General features: G+C 43.3%; 1 protein-coding gene across 2 annotated transcripts; it reads left to right on the forward strand.

The window, feature by feature from the left end:
• The first annotated feature begins 232 nt into the window (after positions 1-232).
• Positions 233-15,092, forward strand: SUCLG1 (succinate-CoA ligase GDP/ADP-forming subunit alpha). 2 transcript variants are annotated; one of them, XM_048942184.1, is made up of 9 exons: positions 233-366; positions 6,026-6,129; positions 7,037-7,153; positions 7,683-7,895; positions 7,982-8,039; positions 10,402-10,485; positions 11,323-11,474; positions 11,916-12,104; positions 12,775-15,092. In XM_048942184.1, the coding sequence occupies exons 1-9, from the start codon at positions 315-317 to the stop codon at positions 12,799-12,801; spliced, it is 996 nt and encodes a 331-aa protein (XP_048798141.1). In that variant the 5' UTR covers positions 233-314; the 3' UTR covers positions 12,802-15,092. The 2 variants fall into 2 exon arrangements, with proteins under 2 accessions (XP_048798141.1, XP_048798140.1); XM_048942183.1 differs by having other exon boundaries at positions 241-453.
• The last annotated feature ends 5,408 nt before the right edge of the window (positions 15,093-20,500 follow it).

Here is a 20,500-nt window from a genome sequence, read left to right on the forward strand (position 1 = left end):
GACTGAAGGACACGGTTAGTGGGCACAGTGGGGATGGGCTGCATTTGGACTTGGTGACCTCAGAGGAGCTCTCAGTGTTCCCCTCCCCCAGCGCTGGGGGCTCAGCGCTCGCACAGGCGAGGCGCTGCGGACTATAGCCCCCACAATCCCCCGCGGAGCTTTCCCGCCCCTCAGCTCCCTTCTGATTGGCTGACACCGTGCGGAGGACCTTCCCTTTGAGCCAATCGCAACGCGGGGCTGCCCGGCGGCGTGCCGGTGGGGCAGTGCTCAGGCGCCGCGTAGGGCCGCCGTGGCGGTGTCATTGCGAGGGGACGATGTCTCACTGCAGCGCCGCGGCCGCCCGCCTCCTGGGCCGCTTCCTCCGCCGTGAGTACCGGCCCTCGTCCCTCAACGGCGTTCCGGGGTCTTCCGCGCTGCTTGGCAACCGGCTCCCCCCGCGGCCGCTGCTCCGGGGTAGGCCGCGGGGCCTGCGCTGAAGGGGAGCCCGGCCGCCTCCTCCTCTTCCTCCTCCTCTTCCCGCCGCCTCGCAAGGTCACCCGGGGAGGGGAGAGCGGGGCTGAGCGCTCTGAGGAGAACCCGCGCCTCGGGGAGCTGAGGTTCCTCTGCATGGAGAAGCCGCTGCGCTCTGGGGTGGCTTTTTCTGTGGTGTGACCGTGGTGGAGAGGAGCCACGTCGGGCTTTTTGGGGGCAGCGAGTAGAGCTGGAGTCTTAGTGATACGTTATCCCTTTTGGAAAGGGCGAACACGAGGACAGGGTGAGGGAGCTGGGCTTGTTCAGCCTGGAGAATAGAAGGCTGCAGGGTGACCTCATTGCAGCCTTGCAGTACCTGAAGGGAGCCTGCAAATGGAGGGAATCAACTCTTTGAAAGGGTTGATAACTGCAGGACAAGGGGAAGTGGTTTTAATTTAAAGGAGGGTAGATTTAGGTTGGATGTCAGGGGGAAGTTCTTTACAGAGAGAGTGGTGAGGTGCTGGAACAGCTGCCCAGAGAGGCTGTGGATGCCCCGTCCCTGGAGTTGTTCAAGGCCAGGTTGGATGGGGCCTTGGGCAGCCTGGTCTAGCATTAAATGTGGAGGTTGGTGGCCCTGCATGTTGCAGGGGGTTGGAGATTCACAATCCTTGAGGTCCCTTCCAACCCTGGCCATTCTGTGAACACTGATTGTGGAGCTCACCTGCTGGTTCCACACAGGACCACCCAAAACTCAAACCCTTACGTATTCACTGGGAGTCCACAAGCAATCTGAGGCTAAATTTTCAGCTTGTAAGCCTTTATATGCATTGCTTTGAAGATTGTAGTAAATAAATAATTAAAAAACCCACAACTTTATTTTTCTTTCTTTGTGCTTATTTTGGGCAGTTAATGCTGCATCCTCTACTGGAATCAGTATGGGCATGTCAAAGCACAAGAGTTGTTTCTTGGAATCTTAAGCTGAGGATTTGATGTGTTAGCCTTGCATCTTGCAGCTGGCAACAAGTGAGCAAAATTAAGCTTAATTGTTTTCAGTGAAACTCCTTGCAAGAAAAGCTTTATGTTTCTAATGTCCCTGTCCCTGGAGGCATTCAAGGCCAGGCTGGATGTGGCTCTGGGCAGCCTAGTCTGCTGGTTGGTGACCCTGCACACAGCAGGGGGATTTAAACTAGATGATCATTGTGGTCCTTTTCAACCCAGGGCATTCTGTGATTAACTTGTAGGTCAGGGACTCCTAATGTGATTCTGCAGTGCTTTAGGCTGTGGTGCTGTGGCACGCCCACCCTCCTGCAGGTGTCCTTTCCTGCTTCACGTCCCCTATAAGCACCAGTAGAGAGCTGTGTTGCCTCAGCACGGTGTCTCTGTCTATCAGTTGAACTCTTTGAGCTCACTCCTGTGAGTCCAAGAGAATTGGTTCTGTTGGTGGATGGGCGTATAGCATCTCTGGTGTGGGTTAATTTGTACTCCAGCAAAGCTAATTTTTTACAGATCTTTATGTCTTTGAAACCCCACTTCATTCCCTTTACAAACAGCAGTCAAACAGATTGAAGGAAGAGTGCTTACGGTTCTTTTTGGGTCGTAAGGGGAGAGGTGGACTGAGTGGTTCAAGAGGTGTTCTGCTTGCAACGGTTTATAAACTTAAAGAAACTTCTGAGAGATCAAATATTCCTTAATTGAAACATTTTTCTGGTTCATTGCTCTTAAATGTTAAAAGTCTGCTGGAACCTTAAATTTGGGATGTTACGTTGGGTGTGATTAAAGGCTTTGGAAAGCTCTTAGATTAAATCATGGAAGTAGATTAGGGGCATAGCTCTGGCAAAGATTGCTGTAGAAGTAATGATGCAAATGGAGGATTTGTTGGGTGTGTTAGTGTGAGCAGCACTGGGAGAGGGGCTCCCAGCCCTTCAGCTGCATGCATTCTCAGTGAAGTATATATGGGAAAAAGGTTGTTGTCTTGGAAGAACAGGAGTGCCTATTTTCTCCTTAAACTCCTTAGATTTGGAAGGCAGCTTCACTCTTTATGACTCCGTGGCCCAGTGCAGCCAGTATTGTTCTTTGCAATGAGTGGGGATTTTTGGTTAGGGAACAAAGAAGTGTTGAAAGAAATAGAAATTCTTCTAAATGTTGCTTTCCCATTAGTCCTACTTCTGTGTAATGTGGTGGGTGTAGCATAGTCATCACATCTGTCCTTCTATAGACTGGTTAACTTATTTCTTAAACTCTTACGCTGCGTTCATAGATGGGGATTTCCATAATTAACAGGAACTTGGCAAGAGAAGAGTGAGGGAAGAGAAACTGAGGAGCAGTAGCTAGAAATCCTGTCCTGAGCACATAATATCTTTCTCCTTGTCTGAAAGAGAATTCTGAGCAATCCCTTGATTACGTGGGATCTCCTTGTCCTCTTCCAGCAGAAAAACTTGGGTATTTCCACTGGTGCTCTTTGGACTTGACTCCTTTCCCTGACTTTGCCCTGAAGTCCATTCTTCCCATTTGTACTGGAGCCTATTTATTTTCTAAGGCTTTCTTCTTTTCTTACATAGGAAATAGAAAGGAATATCTTGCTTTGTCTCTAAGCTCCCAGGGCATTTCAAGAAGTGATAGAGGGAGAATTTCATTTATTGCTTGTCAGTCTCCTGGCAGTGGAACTACCTGCTCAGGTCCTTCTGGAAAGGAATCTTTGTTTCTTTCCCTTGCTTTCATGTTGTGCTATTCTGTGAGCACCTTCAGATCCTTCCCTGCCTTCCAAACTTCTTTTTTTTTTTTTGGTCCAGGATAAATGTGGGCAAGAGAGAAGCACTCTGATTTGGATTCCTCTCTATAGCTTTAGGGAATCTTGTGTCCTGAAAATAACAAGTTTCCAACTCCATGAAGTTTGAGTTGGGAAGGGATTGAGCCCTGCTATCTGTGCTGCTGGGGTAAGCTGTACAAAGGTAACTTGGGCTTTATTGCTTTAAATCAGATCTATTTGTTTTCCTTAAATACAAATGCAAACTATCAAAAACCAAAAATTATGTGGCAGAAGCCAAAGGGATTGCCTGAGGAAGGTTACCTGGCACTGTGTTCTGCTTTTCTGAAGGTGCACTACAGGCCTTCATTGAGCACAGTGGTATTAATGTTATTAGACCTCTGATCTGACAAAATACAGCATTTTCACTGTGCTTCTGATTGGATCTGGGTTTGCAAGTCTTGTTCTTGTTCTCTGTGGCTTGACACAAAGCCTGCACTATTGCAGTTTGGCCTGTAAGTTAGAGCTGTACATTGAAATAGGGTCAGTGATGAGGTTAGCTTTTAGTGGCTGGTTGCTGAAGCTTTGCAAGCAGAAGAGCAAATAATTTCTTGTCCTGTCTTCCTGAAGGCACATGGATTACACTGTGGAACCCTGATTTGTTCTAACAGAAGCAATTCCTTGAACAGCAGTTGGAAGCTGTGAAACAAGATGAGCTGGTGAATGAAAGTCTAGCTGCAAATTGAGACTTGGGTTCTATTTCTGACTCTTACCTGCTGTGAACTTGGGTGTGCCGTTTCCATTTCCACCTGTTTCCTTCTCATCTCTTGTCTGTTAAATCTCTTGCTGTTTGCACCCAGGACTTGCAGCCTGTGCCATGTTCAGCAAAACTGCATTTCCAGCCGTACTTCTGCTGCTCTTACTGTGCTGGTGGCCAGGGAGAAAGTTTTCTACTTCAGATGAGGTCACAGTGGGAAATAGAGAGCTGTATCGTGCCAGCTGTAAGGGATAATAAAAATCTCTCATCCTAATCTATCCCAGAAAGCACAAAGGGTTTTTTTTATTTCTTCTTTTCTTTCAAAACATATTGCTCTGCAGACACGTGTATATGCTGAGCTGCCTCTACCAGAAGTCATAGAGTCACAGAACAGCCTGGGTTGAAAAGGACCACAATGCTCATCCAGTTCCAACCCCCTGCTATGTGCAGGTCACCAACCAGCAGACCAGGCTGCCCAGAGCCACATCCAGCCTGGCCTTGAATGCCTCCAGGGATGGGGCATCCACAGCCTCCTTGGGCAACCTGTTCCAGTGCCTCACCAGCCTCTGTGTGAAAAACTTCCTCCTAATATCTGACCTAAACCTCCCCTGCCTCAGTTTAAAACCATTCCCCCTTGTCCTGTCACTATCCAGACCTAGTCAGCAAACTGCTCACACTTCTAGCCAGATTTTTCTAAGCCAGCTGTATTTTCTCTAAACCAAGGTTACTTTGTCATTTATGAGGTATTTTCAAGACTAAATCCATAAAAAGTTTTGGAATTTAAGCAGTTTTTCAGTTATCGGTGCAGAAGAATAAATCTTTTCCAAGCTATCAAAGTGTGAAAAAGAAAAGACTTGAAAGCTTCTTATCCTTGAAAAATATATCCATGTATATGCCTGAAAGCTGAGAATTGGTCAACTTAAGGTTTTGAAAACGTTTTTGTGAAAGGTTGTAAATATCCGAAAATGGATATGGGATGGACAGCTGATCTTGGCACTGTGGAAGTGCTTTTATGGTATGGAGAAAGAAGGTCCTGCTAACAGTCACCTCATTCCTGCATCAGCAGTTTATATTGAAAAATATTCTTTCTGTGTAATAGCTTTTGCTTGCTTTAAGAAAACCTGGGATTTTGGGTCTCCTTTATCACTTTGCAGAAATGTGTAGAGGATGGGGATGAATTCATTTGTGAATGAAAGCAGTAGATAAGATGCTGCCATCTGTTGTTCGTCTTACTGGGGTTCTGATGTTCAGTGTGGTGTATGTGCATGGTCTGACCCTCAGCAAACTGGGTAAATTACCGATGTGTAATACCTTAGAAAAACAAGTCATTATCACTTAAGAACTTCCAGAGCTGCTTTTAAAAGCAATTGGATCAATTCATCTTAAAAAAGGGGTGACCAGCAGGGAGAGAGAGAGAGAGAGGTGATTGTCCCCCTCTGCGCAGCTCTTGTGAGGCCCCATCTGCAGTGCTGTGTCCAGGCCTGGGGCCCACAGGAAGATGTGGAGTTTTTGCAGCGGGTCCAGAGGAGGGCACTAAGATGGTCAGAGGGCTGGAGCAGCTCTCCTGTGAGGAAAGGTTGAGGGAACTGGGCTTGTTTAGCTTGTAAAGAGAAGGCTCTGGGGAGACCTCATTGTGTCCTTCCAGTACTTGAAGGGAGTGTATAAACAGGAAGGGGAACGGCTGTTTATGAGGGAGGATAGTGATAGGACAAGAGGGAATGGTTTTAAACTGAGACAGGGGAGGTTTAGGTCAGATATTAGGAGGAAGTTTTTCACACACAGGCTGGTGATGCACTGGAACAGGTTGCCCAAGGAGGCTGTGGATGCCCCATCCCTGGAGGCATTCAGGGCCAGGCTGGATGTGGCTCTGGGCAGCCTGGTCTGCTGGTTGGTGACCCTTCACGTAGCAGGGGGTTGGAACTGGATGAGCTTTGTGGTCCTTTTCAACCCAGGCTGTTCTATGATTCTATGAAAACATAAATGTGTATGTACTTATTTGATAGGACATTTTTTAACGTGGAGCATAACGAGGCAGTGGATTAATGGTTTGCTTTCTCTTTTCTGCCTTTCTCTAGTGCACCAGAATGGAGTACGACACTGCTCTTACACAGCATCAAGGAAAAATCTATATATTAACAAAGGCACAAAGGTTATCTGTCAGGGTTTTACAGGCAAGCAGGTACGTGTATGTGCAATACTTCTTCTGTCACCCTGCTGGTGCAGAAAATTATTTGGCCATGAAATATAGTAATGCATAAGAGAGATTATAGTTTGTTCTTTGTTGATAGGAAGCAAAGCTTTGTTGAAGAGATCCCTTTGGCTGTGTAGTTCTCTACTTTCCAAGTCCAAATAGCATTTTTCTTAATATCAATAAACTATAGATTTTTGTTTTTCAGTGTGCAAACTTAAAACTTTGTTTTTGAGTCAACTGTGTTCTGATTCCTGACTTTATTTTATGTTTCATTTTTATTTTTGTGGTTGGCTTTGCTCTCAAGCCTTAAGCCCTGTACAACTGAAAGGGCTTCTTTGTAAAGGGAGACTTGCTCCCTTTACAAGCTTTAAAAGCTACTTTTGTAAAACCTTACAGCTTTGAAAGTGATCTTTCACACGAATGCCTTTGAACATTGATGCCCACAGGAAAAAAAATTGTTTTAATTTGAATCTCACATTCACTCTTTTACACATTTAAAAGGGGAGAAGACTGCTTTTTGCTTAATCTGTCTCCTGGTTATGGATGAGAATGGTAATTTCTTTGAATTTATCAGCTGCCATAATGGATGTGGAAAATAAAACATGGCTGCTACGTCTACAGGTGTATCAGCAACACAGGACAAATTGCTCTTTGGTGTGCCTCAGTTTAAAAGAAACAAAAAACAAATACAAACTGATAGCATATTCTGAATTGACTTAAAACAAGTTGATGCACTCTTCAGAGTAGCCGATTGTTTATTGGGGGTGAAATCACCTCATTGTAAATTGAGGTGCAATAAATTGTCTTCAGAATTATAGATGTCATCAGAATTGTTTTTTTTTCACATTTTATTTGTTGTTATATGCATTTTATCTTTGTTCTTTTTCTCTCATAGGGCACCTTTCACAGCCAACAGGCATTGGAGTACGGCACCAATCTAGTTGGAGGAGTTTCTCCAGGGAAAGGTGGAAAAACACATCTGGGTCTGCCTGTGTTTAATTCTGTGAAGGAGGTAATTTGTAGCAGTGACTGAAGGAGCAGACAGTTCAGTCCAAGAGCTAATGCTGCTGAATGCTTCCATTCCTCATAGTGAAGAGACAGATTTGAACCTTGGATGTCACTATGCAAGCAAGGAAATAGAAGCCTTGTGAGAGAGGCTTTCTGTGTGGTCAGGCATGAATCTGCCTTCCACTCTGATCTTCACACTCAGCAATGCAAATATCTTTTCTTTGCAGTAGGCTTACGTTTTATGCCTGTAGCTGTTTCCTGATTGATTTTGGTTTGTGTGATGAAGCTGTGGCCAAGTATTATCTAACAGTGTTTTTAGGGGAGGTCTTTTTCAGATAGTACTTAGGTTTCAGTTCCCTGTGCTCTGTATGTCCATCTTCAGTGAATTTAACACTTGCATGTTTATGGTAAACTGTTATTTATCTATTTATTTCACTTTTGCCTGTAGAGGACTTACTTGAAGTGACTAGTAATCAGATGCTCTCTTTGGGCTCATTAAACGCTTGATACCTTTTTTATTATTGTCCTTGTAGGCCAAAGAACAGACTGGTGCTTCTGCCACGGTTATATATGTACCTCCTCCATTTGCTGCTGCTGCAATCAATGAAGCAATCGATGCAGAAATCCCCCTGGTTGTTTGCATTACTGAAGGGATTCCCCAGCAGGACATGGTTCGGGTTAAGCACAGACTGCTTCGCCAGAATAAGACTCGACTTGTGGGCCCAAACTGCCCTGGGGTCATCAATGTAAGTGAATTCTGAATTTGCTCCAAGGCTGAACCATTCTTAGTGATGGTTTGAATGCTTGATTTGTCTTCTTATTCTTTCTTTAGCCAGGAGAGTGTAAAATCGGTATCATGCCTGGTCACATTCACAAAAAAGGAAGAATTGGTGAGTTTTTGAATATTTATGCATCATCTAAAAGTAACGTTTGGTGCTCTAGTATTCTTATCCACAAGGCTAACCTCATCCTACCCAGAAGGCACTTAATATGCTGTGGAACACTTTGTCCTTCAGTTTGTAAGTTAGCTTTCTCATAAATCCTGAAGGCCAAAGACTTAATGATAGAGTTTGTTTCCTTAACACGATTATTCGAGCGTACTTCCAAAGAGAAGAGTTTACAAAGAACTTTCTAACCTGGGAATTCAGGCAGTAGTACCATGGTGAGTGGAACTGACAAGCACACCCACTTCTCAGACAGGGGAGCCGAGATCAGAGAGGCAGAGAATTGTTCATAACCACACATTAGTTACAAACCCTTTAGCATGCAAGCGTTGTATGCTGATTTCTAGTGGTTCTTTGTCTTAAGCTATAGAAATAAGAATAGATTGTAACTCCTGCATTGCATTATTTAAAAGGTGCTCCAAAACATACATTGCTATCTTAATAAATGGAGCTTCAGAAACAATGCAAGCAGCATACACTGCCATTATCTGTCAGTGAGGTATTTTGCTTATCTTAAACACAGCACCTTTTAATGTTTGTAATTTTTCTGGTGGAAAAACATGTTTGCTGTGAGGAAAGCTGTTCACTGTACTGGAACTAACAGTACTCAGGGCAGTTTTTCTAACACAGAATCATAGAATGGCCTGAGTTGAAAAGGAGCACAGTGATCATCTAGTTTCAACCCCCTGCTCAATGTGTGCAGGGTCGCCAACCATTAGTTTGACCACTTCTAAAAATGGAATAAGCTGTACCTGGTGATGCTGGAATGGAGGAAGCATTAGCACTTGTGTCAAACTGGAAATAGAAAAATCAGACCACTGCAGTTATTTCCCTTCTAGATAACATTAAGCCATTGCTCTATGACTGTAACAGTGACAATTGGTATTGTCATTCAGGCTTTCTTCTGAATCAAAGTTCTGTTAAGATCTTGAGTGTCTGCTGGAGTCACAGGACCATGGAATCTGAATGAATGAATCTTTTGCACATCAAGTGCAAAAGGATGTTTTAAATCCTGATATCCTACTGCTGCTAGAAACGTTTTTGATAGTGATCCATGAGCCAGGGAGTAAAGATGTGAACTTTGCCACCTTCCCAACTTCATTTGACACTCACATTTGATGGAATGCTCCTCAGCCTTCTCTTGCTCTGAGGCATTGAGCTTTGAAAACAGCCTCAAATTTTGGTCTATAGTATCTGAATCTGAAACATAGGAAGTTCTCTGTGGGCTGTAGTAAGAAATAAACCCACTTCTTTGCTGGTAGACATCTGCACTCTTCTATGGTATAAACAGCAGACAAAGTTAAATGTTAGTCTAATAGTGCATTTTGCCTTCTGTTTCTGGAGTATACTAATTACACTGCTTGTTAAGTGGCTTGAAATAGATGGAAGATAATGTCTGTTTTTCTTGAAAAGCTTCCTTCTTGTAGTGTTAACAAAAATCTTGACTTTAAAAAATGGATAAAAGGCATGCAAGTATTTTGTCCCCAACCTACGATTCAGTGCTTAACTTTGGCTGCAGAAAATGTAGTTAGGTCTGGCTGGGGTTGTGGTCTCTTGTAATACTGTAATATAAACATTAAATATGTATTGTAGAACAATCAGTTGCAGCAGCAAGTATCTGAGGAATGGTAACTCTTTTATGTCATAGAATGGCCAGGGTTGGAAGGGACCTCAAGGATCATGAAGCTCCAACCCCCTGCCACACGCAGGGCCACCAACCTCCCCATTTAATACTGGACCAGACTGCCCAGGGCCCCATCGTGGAACACCTCCAGGGACGGGGCATCCACAGCCTCTCTGGGCAGCTGTTCCAGCACCTCACCACTCTCTCTGTGAGGAAATTCCCCCTGAAATCCAACCTAAACCTTCCCTCCTTCAATTTAAAACCATTTCCCCTTGTCTTGCTATCACCTACCCTTTCAATGTAGCATCTTTGGGTTCTGGAAGAACCTAATTGAGTTGCAACCCTGTTTTGAGTTCAAGGTGTAAGCTATTTTTATACAGGACAAGGTATATATTCTATTTTGTTTCCAACTTTCTTTCCTGATGAAGTGGTAGTGTGAAGAATGCCATCTCAGCCAACATAACTGCTTTGCTGGGCAGCTTTAATCTCTTTACAATTAAGTGTCAAAAATGCTAATCACGAAATAATACAAATGTAATCTTTTATAGTTTTCATGTTTTGGCAATGATAGCTGAAAAACCTGACATCTTGTGTTCAGTTCAGTAAGGTGATTTTGTTGAATTTAAGAACAGCTACCTGCAGTCATGCACTCAGTGTCAAGTTTATCTCCCTTTGTTCCCAAAGGCATTGTGTCAAGATCTGGAACCCTGACCTATGAAGCTGTTCATCAGACAACGCAAGTTGGATTGGGGCAGTCCTTCTGTGTTGGTAGGTTTCCTCAGAAGCAGCGTTAGACTCACTGGCTTTTTCTTCACAGGAACACGTCCAAAATAATTTCTTTCTGCAAGCCTAGAAATTGTTGGGTGGCTTATCATTATGCTGAGAAATGAGATCTCTATCTGTTGTGAAGATATAATCCTTTTCTGTTACCATTTCCACATCAGATGAATAAAAGCCTAGAAAACATCTTTGAGCAGAGAGCAGCCAACAAACGTGGCATCAGTTTAGAAACAAATTGTTCTGAGAAGTTTAATATTAATGTAAAAGGACAGAGCATTCTTAGGCATTTAGTTGGGTGTTCTGAGCAAGTTGGCTCATTCACTTTTTTTTTTTAGCAGTAAAATTCTGTTGCTGGAGTCTTAACTCAGCTGTATTTTGTGTGGAGTCTCTGTATAGGATGTGATGTTTGGCTTATGGTTTGGAAGGTGAATAATCACAGAATCACAGAACGGCCAGGGTTGGAAGGGACCTCAAGGATCACAAATCTCCAACCCCCTGCCACATGCAGGGCCACCAGCCTCCCCATTTAATACCAGACCAGGCTGCCCAGGGCCCCATCCAACCTGACCTTGAACACCTCCAGGGATGGGGCATCCACAGCCTCTCTGAGCAAATCATTCACAGATGTTTAACTTTGGATAGCAAGCTCTCTGTGAAGTAGTGGAGGAGAGATTTAGAGCAGATTCTTTGGCACTCCAAGAGCTGTCTGTCTTATGAGTCTTTGGGAATAACCTTCCTGTTGAAATTTGCTTTGAAACTGTTAATGTAAATGCAGTGTCATTATCTTGAGTTATTTTTTAATTCAATTTTACACTTTTTTTCCAGGGATTGGAGGTGATCCTTTCAATGGAACTAATTTTATTGACTGTCTTGATGTCTTCCTGAAGGATCCTCATACTGAAGGAATCATATTGATTGGGGAAATTGGAGGAAATGCTGAAGAAGATGCAGCAGCTTTCTTGAAGGAAAATAATTCTGTAAGTTTTGAAGAGCTTACTTCCAAATATGTTGTTGGTTAGCCCTTTTCTGCCATGTCAAGAAAGCTTGGTTCAATTTCTAACCTCTGCTGACAAAAGAGCAAAGGATACAAGCTATCATACTTTGATATAAGAGGAATTTAACGTGATTAAAGCTCCTAATTTCAGTTTAACTGTAGAGAATCAGCTCCAGATTTTTAATTCTATTATGATATTTGTAGGGAACATTTTGCTTTTTTTTTGGAAAGCATTTTGTAAAGTATTGCTTTTTATCAGGAGGTGAAGTATTTCATACTTCTAGCTAAAGGTTTCATGTGGTCTGAGATTTCCAGCTCTTTGATGTATCACCTAGCCAAAGATGTATTATTTGAAATCTGTTACCTGGAGTTGCTTTTCATTCACCCTTCACCATGTAACTCAGTGTCTTTTCTTTATTGACAGGGTTCAAATGCCAAGCCAGTAGTGTCATTCATTGCTGGTCTCACTGCTCCTCCAGGCAGACGGATGGGTCATGCTGGAGCAATCATTGCTGGTGGGAAGGGTGGAGCCAAAGAGAAGATAGCTGCTCTTCAGAGCGCTGGTGTTGTTGTCAGCATGTCCCCTGCTCAGTTAGGCAGCACCATCTACAAGGTTGGTTAATTGGTATATTTGTGCACTCACACTAAGCAGGAGTCTGCTTTTGAGGGAATAGGAGTTGGCAGTGCATATCAGACCCAAATACTCTGCTGCTCGAAGCTTGGTTAGTGTAGTTATGACTTAGGTGATATGCAGCAGTAGTTATATGTAGTATTTCCTTTATAGGAAAGTGAGCAGCAAAAATGCAGAAGTGATTGCATTTTGCTGTGGTGTACAACTACTTGTTGAACTGTGTTTTCTGGGTTCTATCAGAGGAAGCAAAGAACCCAAATTAATTTAAAGCAACAAAACAGTCTTTGAAAGTGCAGTCAATATGGCATATAGAAATGTCTGTTAAGTACTAATTCGGAATTAGAGCTGAATGCATACAACTGAAAAACTTCTGTATGCTCTTACAGAGAATTAATGTTTTTCAAGCCAGTTTATGCTGTGTCTGGGAGCAAGTGGTTCCTTGGTATCACTGCAATCTAGCTCAATTGCTTTTTGTAGCCAGTGAGTTAATGTGAGGTGAGAGAAGGTTTGTACACATGAAGTATTTTTTAATTTAGTTTTCAATTCCTAAAATTAGATTTAAAATAAATACAAAGTAATTTAAAATATAATAGTAATAAAAGCCTTTTTTTTTTTTTGTCTTCCATCTGAAATGTCTGTTTGCTACTTGCAGGAGTTTGAGAAAAGGAAATTGCTGTAAGAGAAGATACTTTGGAATACTGTCTCCAAATCATCAGTGCAGCACCTGACCTCTGCTTATCTTCTGTTTGCTAATCTTCAGTTGCCCAAATGACTGACACTGGTCATGGAATTTGACTTGGAAGCCATAAACCTTTAGGCTAAACCTGTTTTGATGTCTCCTCGTTTCAGACGTGATCACTGCACTGTAAATCACAGCAAATTAATAAATCTACTACTAAACCTGATTCATCTTGAATTCCTGAAGCAGAACCGTTTCTTCAGCCATCATAAAGAAACTAATCAGCCTTGAATCTTTTGTAACTTAAGCACTGCCCAGTTTAAGGTAAAGTCGCTTATAGAGATGCTTTTAAAGATCAAGGCACTGACTTTTTATGCACACAAGACAGTTTGCTTTATTTTTAAAGATCTTTCTTGTTTGTTGCTGACAAGTATGTTTGAACAATAGGCCAAAGTTTCCGTCCACTAAACCAGAGCTGCTGGATCTGAAGGGGTTGCTTGTTGATCCATGTAGCTGGCTGTGACTCCAGTCCAGACTTTCTTTTCAAGGCTGAGCCGTGCACAGTGTAGTCCTCTGCTGACACATCACTGTTGTATGGAGAGGTGGAATTTTTATGCAGAAAAATGAGTGTAACTTCCCATGCGAATATGTATATTCACAGTTGTAACTATGAAAATAGTTTGTTCTTTGGCTTACATTACATTGCTTTCCTCTTTAACCTGAGCTAGGATTGCATTGTTTGCGTGTTCTGAAATCCCAATAATACTGGGACATAATGGACAAGATTGAGTGATCTCTGAAAAAGAATGCAGTAAGTTATCTTACTTGTTAACCACTCCAAGCATTGTAATGGAAAGCCTTTTTTTACTTTGGAAATAGCCCGAACACAGTGCCTATAAATTAGTGTTGTAAGCTTTATCAGAGTGGGCTAAACCCAAGATTGCTTTCTTTATATAAAAATCCCTGTAAGCTGGCACTTGTCTAAAGCTAACCTTGTTCCATAAAGGTGCTGTTACAAAAGCTTGTCTTGTTATTTGTTTAAAACTATGAGCTTTCTTTCTCAAGCGCCTGTGCAATTTTGCTTCCTAATGCAAGCAGTGACCATATATCTCAAAGCTGACATTTACAGTTCTGAGAGCTAAGCCCTGAGGAAATGTGTGAAAGGACAGATCGTATATCTGCTGTTCCGGATGTGTGTTAGTGCACTTCACATGCGGTCAGAATTGGTCAGATGATGAGGTCCACAGGATGCAGGAGTTAGATGCTGTAAAACGTCGGCATGATTTGCTAAAATGGACCTGACATCAAGTCACTAAACAGCTGGGAGCAACACTGAACAGTAAATCATTTGATAAAACCTATGAAAGCAGGTAGGAATTGAATGCTAGATCTGCTCTTGTTTTCAAGTAGTGCCTGATTCAGTCTGAAGCAAAAAAAGACAAATCAGTGCCCTTTAGCTCAAGAAATATCAGTACTAAAATGTCTCCATCTGGGAAAGAGTGCAGTTCTTCACCAGTGAATGTCAGGATGTTGCAGCCTGTCTTCTTGTGATCCTGCATCAAAGCTGACTCATTCTAATGGTGGGTTTCTCCACAGCAGCTTTAGGGATGGGTAATGCTTCTTGATACAACCACCTGAATTTCATAGAATTGCAGAACGGTTTGGGTTCAAAGGGACCTCAAGGATCATGAAGTTCCAACCCCTCTGCTGCAGGCAGGGCTGCCAACCTCCATATCTAATACCAGACCAGGCTGCCCAGGGCCCCAGCCATCCTGGCCTTGAGCACCTCCAGGAACGGAGCATCCACAGCCTGTCTGGGCAGCTGTTCCAGCACAACTGAAGCGTGGTAGTTTCCTGTTAAGGATTGCTCAATGGAAGCTGCTTTAGAGGCACCAGCAATTTTATAAGTTAGCCATAAACTCCATTTTACTATTTTACTCTGAGGAGGCATTCCTCATACGTTGGTATTTGAAGGAGGGTTTAAAAGTGTGACCCTGATTCTAATGGTCACAGCAGATATTCAGGGCTACACGTTATCAGCTGCCTGGTTCTGTACAAGCCTGGGGAAGCAGTCTGTGCCAGCGTGAAGCAGAGGATCAGCTGAAGATGGAGGAGAAATCTGACTGTGATAGAAAGGCTTAATCTTTCCAGTTTTCTCTTGCTGCCTAAAAATGCACACTTGTAAAAGGCTGATGATGTTTGTCATTGATAAAGACAGTGAAAAATAGATTCACATCCGTTTCATACCATATGTGCTTATGAATAAATATTTCAAGTAATCTGAACTGGAAGATTGTTCTGGTTTCTTTTCTTTTTTAAAGGAAAAAGTTGAGCTAGTGTTGAGCCTTAACCTCTGGCTACTTTATAGCTCAATAAATAGGTTTTGTGTGCAAGAGAAGCACGTCTGAGGTTGCTGTTCAAATTCTCATTAGATTTTAAGAACTAATCCTCCCTTCTCCACCCCTCGTTCTCCTTGATCTAGGCTGTCCACAAATAAATATATGTACTATAGCTTGAAATTAATTAAGAGTTCTGGCACTCATCTTTCTTCTGTGCTTTTGTTGTCCAGAATTAATATTTTATGCAACATTTTTGGACAAATGAGTGTTACTTTTTTAATACATAAAATGCTAGCTAGATTCTAGCAAATGGGTATTTATAACTCAATTTATTGAAACTCACTAACAAAAGAAAGCATTTATGCCTATTCCTTTGGCTAAAAAAGATCTTTGTTCTTGGGAGCCGGAGAAGGGAGGAGAGGCTCTGAAAGATGGATGCTGAAGTGTCAAGATGTTCTTAAAACCATAGGGGATAACTGAGAAAATGATGCTGATTTTCTCAACAGCTGTTGTAGTTTCTGAGGTGTGCCCCAATCCTTTGCCCCTTTGTTATATATGTTTTATCCTCTCGGATTCCTGTTTCCTGTGGTGCTGACACAGTGCTAATTAGAATTGGATGGATGCTGCATTGAGATGGTGTAGGTGATTTTGGTTGAACTGAAGATGCAACTTAATTCTTGGTGGATCGAACGGCAGATTTAAAGTCTTAAGGTGGGGAGGGAGCACTCACTAATGGGCCTCACCAGTCATGAGTGGGTTAGAGGTTGCACTGTGGCAGAAGGCCACTAATTAGGTGGTCTGAAAGTAGTTAAAAAATGTCCTTTGGCCTGGGGCAGTGACTGACCCTGACACTGGTCCGTGCAGGGCTGGTGGCTGGGTGCCCTGTGATAGGCATATCAAAATAGGCTGGAAAATGTTGGAATCTGAGCACTGAGGCACAGCACTGTGGTTTCAAGAACGGCCACAGGAGCTGGTTTCTGATTCTCAACCAATAAGCTCTTAACTGTGCTGAAACTGTGGAATGAAGCATTGCCTGCCACTTCTTGCTGGTCAAGATTAGATTAAAGCTTTTCTTCAGAGGGACTCTGCAAGTCTGACACGGGCAGGAACCTGCTGGCTGCTTCTTGAGGTGGTGATGGGGAGCCCTGTGCTGCTGAGGCCACCTGGCAGCAGGCTGTACCTGCTGGGGCAGGGCTGAGGGCTGTGGGTGCTGAGCACCACGGCTGTATGGTGATGGGGAGGCTTTTAGAATCACAGAATCATCGAATCATTAAGGTTGGAAAAGACCTTTTAGATCACCAACCCCAACCCATCCCCACCGTTACTACTAACCCACATCCTTCAGTGCCGCATCTCCATGGTTCTTGAACAACTCCGGAGGTGGTGACTCCACCACCTCCCTGCCAATGCATTACTGCTTTTTCAGGAATTATTCCTAACATCCAATCTGACCCCCCTGGCACAACCTTCCATCCCACCAACGAGGAGAGGAGGAAGACCTCCATCTCTCTTCAGCCTCCCTTCAATCCTCTGCTGCTCGTAGCATCCCAAACTGATGATTAAAAACCAGCTGCTTTCTGCAGTAGAGATGTGATCTCAGAAAGGATTACATGAATCAGCCTGTTTGTGCAAACTACAAATTCAGGGAACTGGGGGGAAAAAAAGCTTTCCTGTCCCATAATCACTAAACTGCATGCGGCAGTGTTTGTGCTGAGAGTAGACGCGATAGTCTGTAATGATGTCTGTGCTGTGCAGATACATAATTAAAGGTCTCTTAAAATCTGTTTTGTTGCTGTAAAAGACAGCGCAGTGAATTTATAGTTTCTAATGCATCTGTAAGGCTATGAGATGGCTGCTTTAAAAAACAACAACAAAACAAAAACCAAAAGACCCACAACAACCCACCAACCTGTTTCCATTTGATTTGCTCTCTAGGTGGCAGATTCTGACACCAAAACAGTTCTGAGTTCCCTCTCTTAACTTGAGGTCTGAAACTGTGCCGGTGAAATAGAAGATGAAAACAAAAGCAGCACTACTTTATTCTTTCTGGATGTTGTATTGATTTATGATCATATCCCTTTATCTGAGCTGGGGAGAGGTGGTAGAGAGCCCAGCTGGTTTTCCTCCCTGTGCTCTCAGCCTGCCAACAGTGCTGCTATTTCTTGTTGTTTTTCAGTCTGGTATGAGTAATGTTGTCTGAACTGAGTGGCTTTAGCAGTCAGATGGGACCTGCCTTAGAGAAATACTGATCTTTGTTCTGATGTGGACAAGAAATATCTTAGGCTGTCTCTTCAAGAGCTTACCTGCTGTATTTGTTGTTGTTGTTGCTTTTATTCTGTTGTCCAAGGCTGGAGGGCTGACAAGGAGCGCAGGTAGGGATGTTAGGGAGGAGAGAAATGAATTGTCACGTATGAAAGAAAACAAAAGCAGAAGCAGAAACTTAACCAGTGCATAATAAACTGAGCTATGAAATAGTCACCCTCTGCTGACTCTCTGGAGGACAGCAGAAGGAGATGAGGCTCCTTGGAAGAAAAGCATCTTCTGTAGAGCCACATACAGCAGGCTGTGCACACTGAAGGCAGCCAGCAATGAGCAGTGCCATTGGGAACTGGAATAGTCCTGCTTTTCTGTAATGTGTGGGACAAGATCAGTTTGGCTCAGGATCTTTAGCCTCAGCCATTGTGTGGAGGAGGTTAACTGTGCAGAAAGGCAGGAAGGGGTCTTGTAGCTTAGGAGCTGTGGCAATAGACGTGTATGTAGTGACTGACATACGTGTGCCTCTGCACTTAGAAATGCCTCTGAGGAATCGCAGCCTAAAGGGCTGTGTCTTGCCCAAGGTCATCCTCTCCTTTCTTGCTCTGCCTTTAGGCTGCAAGTCTTGCTGCTAACTACCAATAGCTGCTGGGAGAAAAATCAATAGGTGGGGAAGGCTTCTCAGCAGTCATATAACTGGATAGACCTTATTTATCTTTTGGTAGGAAACTATCAGATGAGTTCAAGTCAGATACTGAACTTTGTCTCCCACAGTATGGATGATTTGGGAATGAATCATAGAATCCTTAGAGTTCAAAGGGACTTTTAAGCCCATTTAGTCCAACTCCCCTGCAATGAACAGGGACACGCACAGTTAGATCAGGTTGTCCAGGACCACATCCAGCCTGGCCTTGAATGTCTCCAGGGATGGGGCATCCACCACATCACTGGGTAAGCTGTTCCAGTGCCTCACCATCACTGTGCCACTGTAAAAGACCTTTTCCTTAAATCCAACCGAAGTCTACCTTCTTTAAGCCTGAAACCATTTCCCCTTGTCCTGTCACAACAGACCCTGCTAAAGAGTCTGCCCCCTTGTTTCCTGTAGCTCCCCTTTAGATACTGAAAGGCCGCTATCAGGTCACCTCAGAGCCTTCTCCAGCCTGAGCAATCCCAGCTCTCTCAGTCTGTCCTCGTAGGAGAAGTGTTCCATCCCTTGGATCATTTTTGTGGCCCTCCTCTGGATGCTCTCCTACAGGTCTGTGTCTCTCCTGTACTGAGGACTCCACGTCTGCACACAGTACTCCAGGTACTGTGCTTCATAGATACCAATCTAGACTCTGGTTCCAGCCTCGTTCTAAAACACAGAAGGATTTTGGGTCAAGATCCATATCCATCTCCCAAGGTCTTCAGACATAGTAGAATTGGGTGTTTGGAGTTAAGCATACAAGAAATGAAGCCAGGGCAGCAAAATCCCTGATGTGTTCAAGTAGACACATTTGATCACTGATCTACATTGACTAGATTTCTGGTCAAACTCTCATAAGAGAAACTCATACACCCAAAGCATGCATGATTGCACTCACCTGGGGACAATTAGGCTGGCTCCCTCTACAGCTGCACTACTGTAGCCCTTGGCCAGGACTTACTCGAAGTCATGTTTAAGGTTTCTGCCATGCCTCACCCCAAGCCAACTCTCCCAAAGCCCACACTCACATTTCAGAAGTCACTTGATCTTCCCTCCTGATTTCATGTCATACAGTTTATACTCAGTATGCATGGTTACTGTGTTATCCTCACTTCTGATACATTGGAACATAGCAGCAAATCTATATTTTTCAATTTGTCCTGTTTATGGTGCAGTCTATTTCTGTTGCAAAAACACTGTTTGTTTATTTAATGTGTCTTTTATAAATCATTTGAGAATGCCTCTATCTGATTCTTGTACAGGGAACAAAATCATACAGCATTAATCCATTCTTTCTTCCAATGATTGTAGCAATGATGGGAAACAATATAATTAGAAGCCATTCTTTCAGCATGGAAATTGTAATTGGATTGTGCATTTTATAGCAGCAGCTTTCACAAAATAAACAAGAATTAGTCAACTAAAGAAAATATGCCTGGCTTGTTTTCCAGCCAGGGCTCTGTTCAGTGGTTAACTTAAGTTTCTGATGTTGTTTTTGTTATTCTGGTAAATAAGACATTCATAAATGCTTCTAGGCTGCTAAAAGGATTTTTCCTTCTGGAAATAGGTGTCAACACTCCACCTGAAGCAGGCACTATGGTCATGTCCTCCTTGCTCTCCACCCTGAGGTTCACTTAGAGCACCTTAGGATGTACTGGTGCTCCTGCGGAGCAGATATGCTTTGAGATTTGGTTGAGAAGCCAGTGTACCCTAAAGGTGAGCAATATACCAGTATGCAAAGAAATGAGGAGAACACAAAATAACCAGTTCTCTTGTAACTGGATCCAGAGAGCCTCAGTGATGGAAGAGAAAAGGCAGGATGGGAAAGGTGGAAGGGATGGGGGCTGTTGTATTTACTGCCCAGCTGTAACACAGTCATGGTTGAAGCACAGAACTTGGGTGTTCTTCCTAGTGAGGCAGCCAAATCACACCTTTGGCTTACCCCAGTCCTTTCTGCCCTGTTCCCATCCTAAGGTCCTCTTCAGTAGACACTCTTGGGAGACATTTTGAACAGCCTTTACCATAAGATCCAACCTCATGAAACACTGTGTTTTATTCAAGGCTTTGCTCCAAGCAAAAGTCCTGAAAATTTTTTTACCTAGACTTGCAAAGTATTTCAGTATGGAAGAGATGGCTTTCTTAGTGACTTCAGTATTTGTTTCAAGTGAAGAAGCAAAAAAAAGTGCAGGTGAACTGAGATTCTGCCTTCCTCTTCCCTCCATAACCTTGGCCTCTGGCTCCCAATGGGGATGCTGCTTCTGGAGCTGTCAGAAAATCCTGGCTTCAGACAACTGATGACTGCATTGTCAACTTATACAGCAAGGCCCATTTGAATTTTTGTCAGACAATGAAATGTGAGGGTGGGTAAACACCGTGTATGGAGACTGTGTTACTTTTGGTTTACGGTTAAAATAAAACCAGT

Source organism: Lagopus muta, chromosome 4, assembly GCF_023343835.1.
Source record: "Lagopus muta isolate bLagMut1 chromosome 4, bLagMut1 primary, whole genome shotgun sequence".
Lineage (NCBI taxonomy): Eukaryota > Metazoa > Chordata > Aves > Galliformes > Phasianidae > Lagopus > Lagopus muta.

What these genes read in the sequence shown, in the direction of transcription:
- SUCLG1 (XM_048942183.1), top strand. Translation starts at nt 315, where the DNA reads ATGTCTCACTGCAGCGCCGCGGCCGCCCGCCTCCTGGGCCGCTTCCTC. An exon ending in GGGGCAGTCCTTCTGTGTTG is followed by an intron (nt 10,486 to 11,322) that starts GTAGGTTTCCTC and finishes CTTTTTTTCCAG; the next exon opens with GGATTGGAGGTGATCCTTTC. An exon ending in TAGGCAGCACCATCTACAAG is followed by an intron (nt 12,105 to 12,774) that starts GTTGGTTAATTG and finishes TGCTACTTGCAG; the next exon opens with GAGTTTGAGAAAAGGAAATT.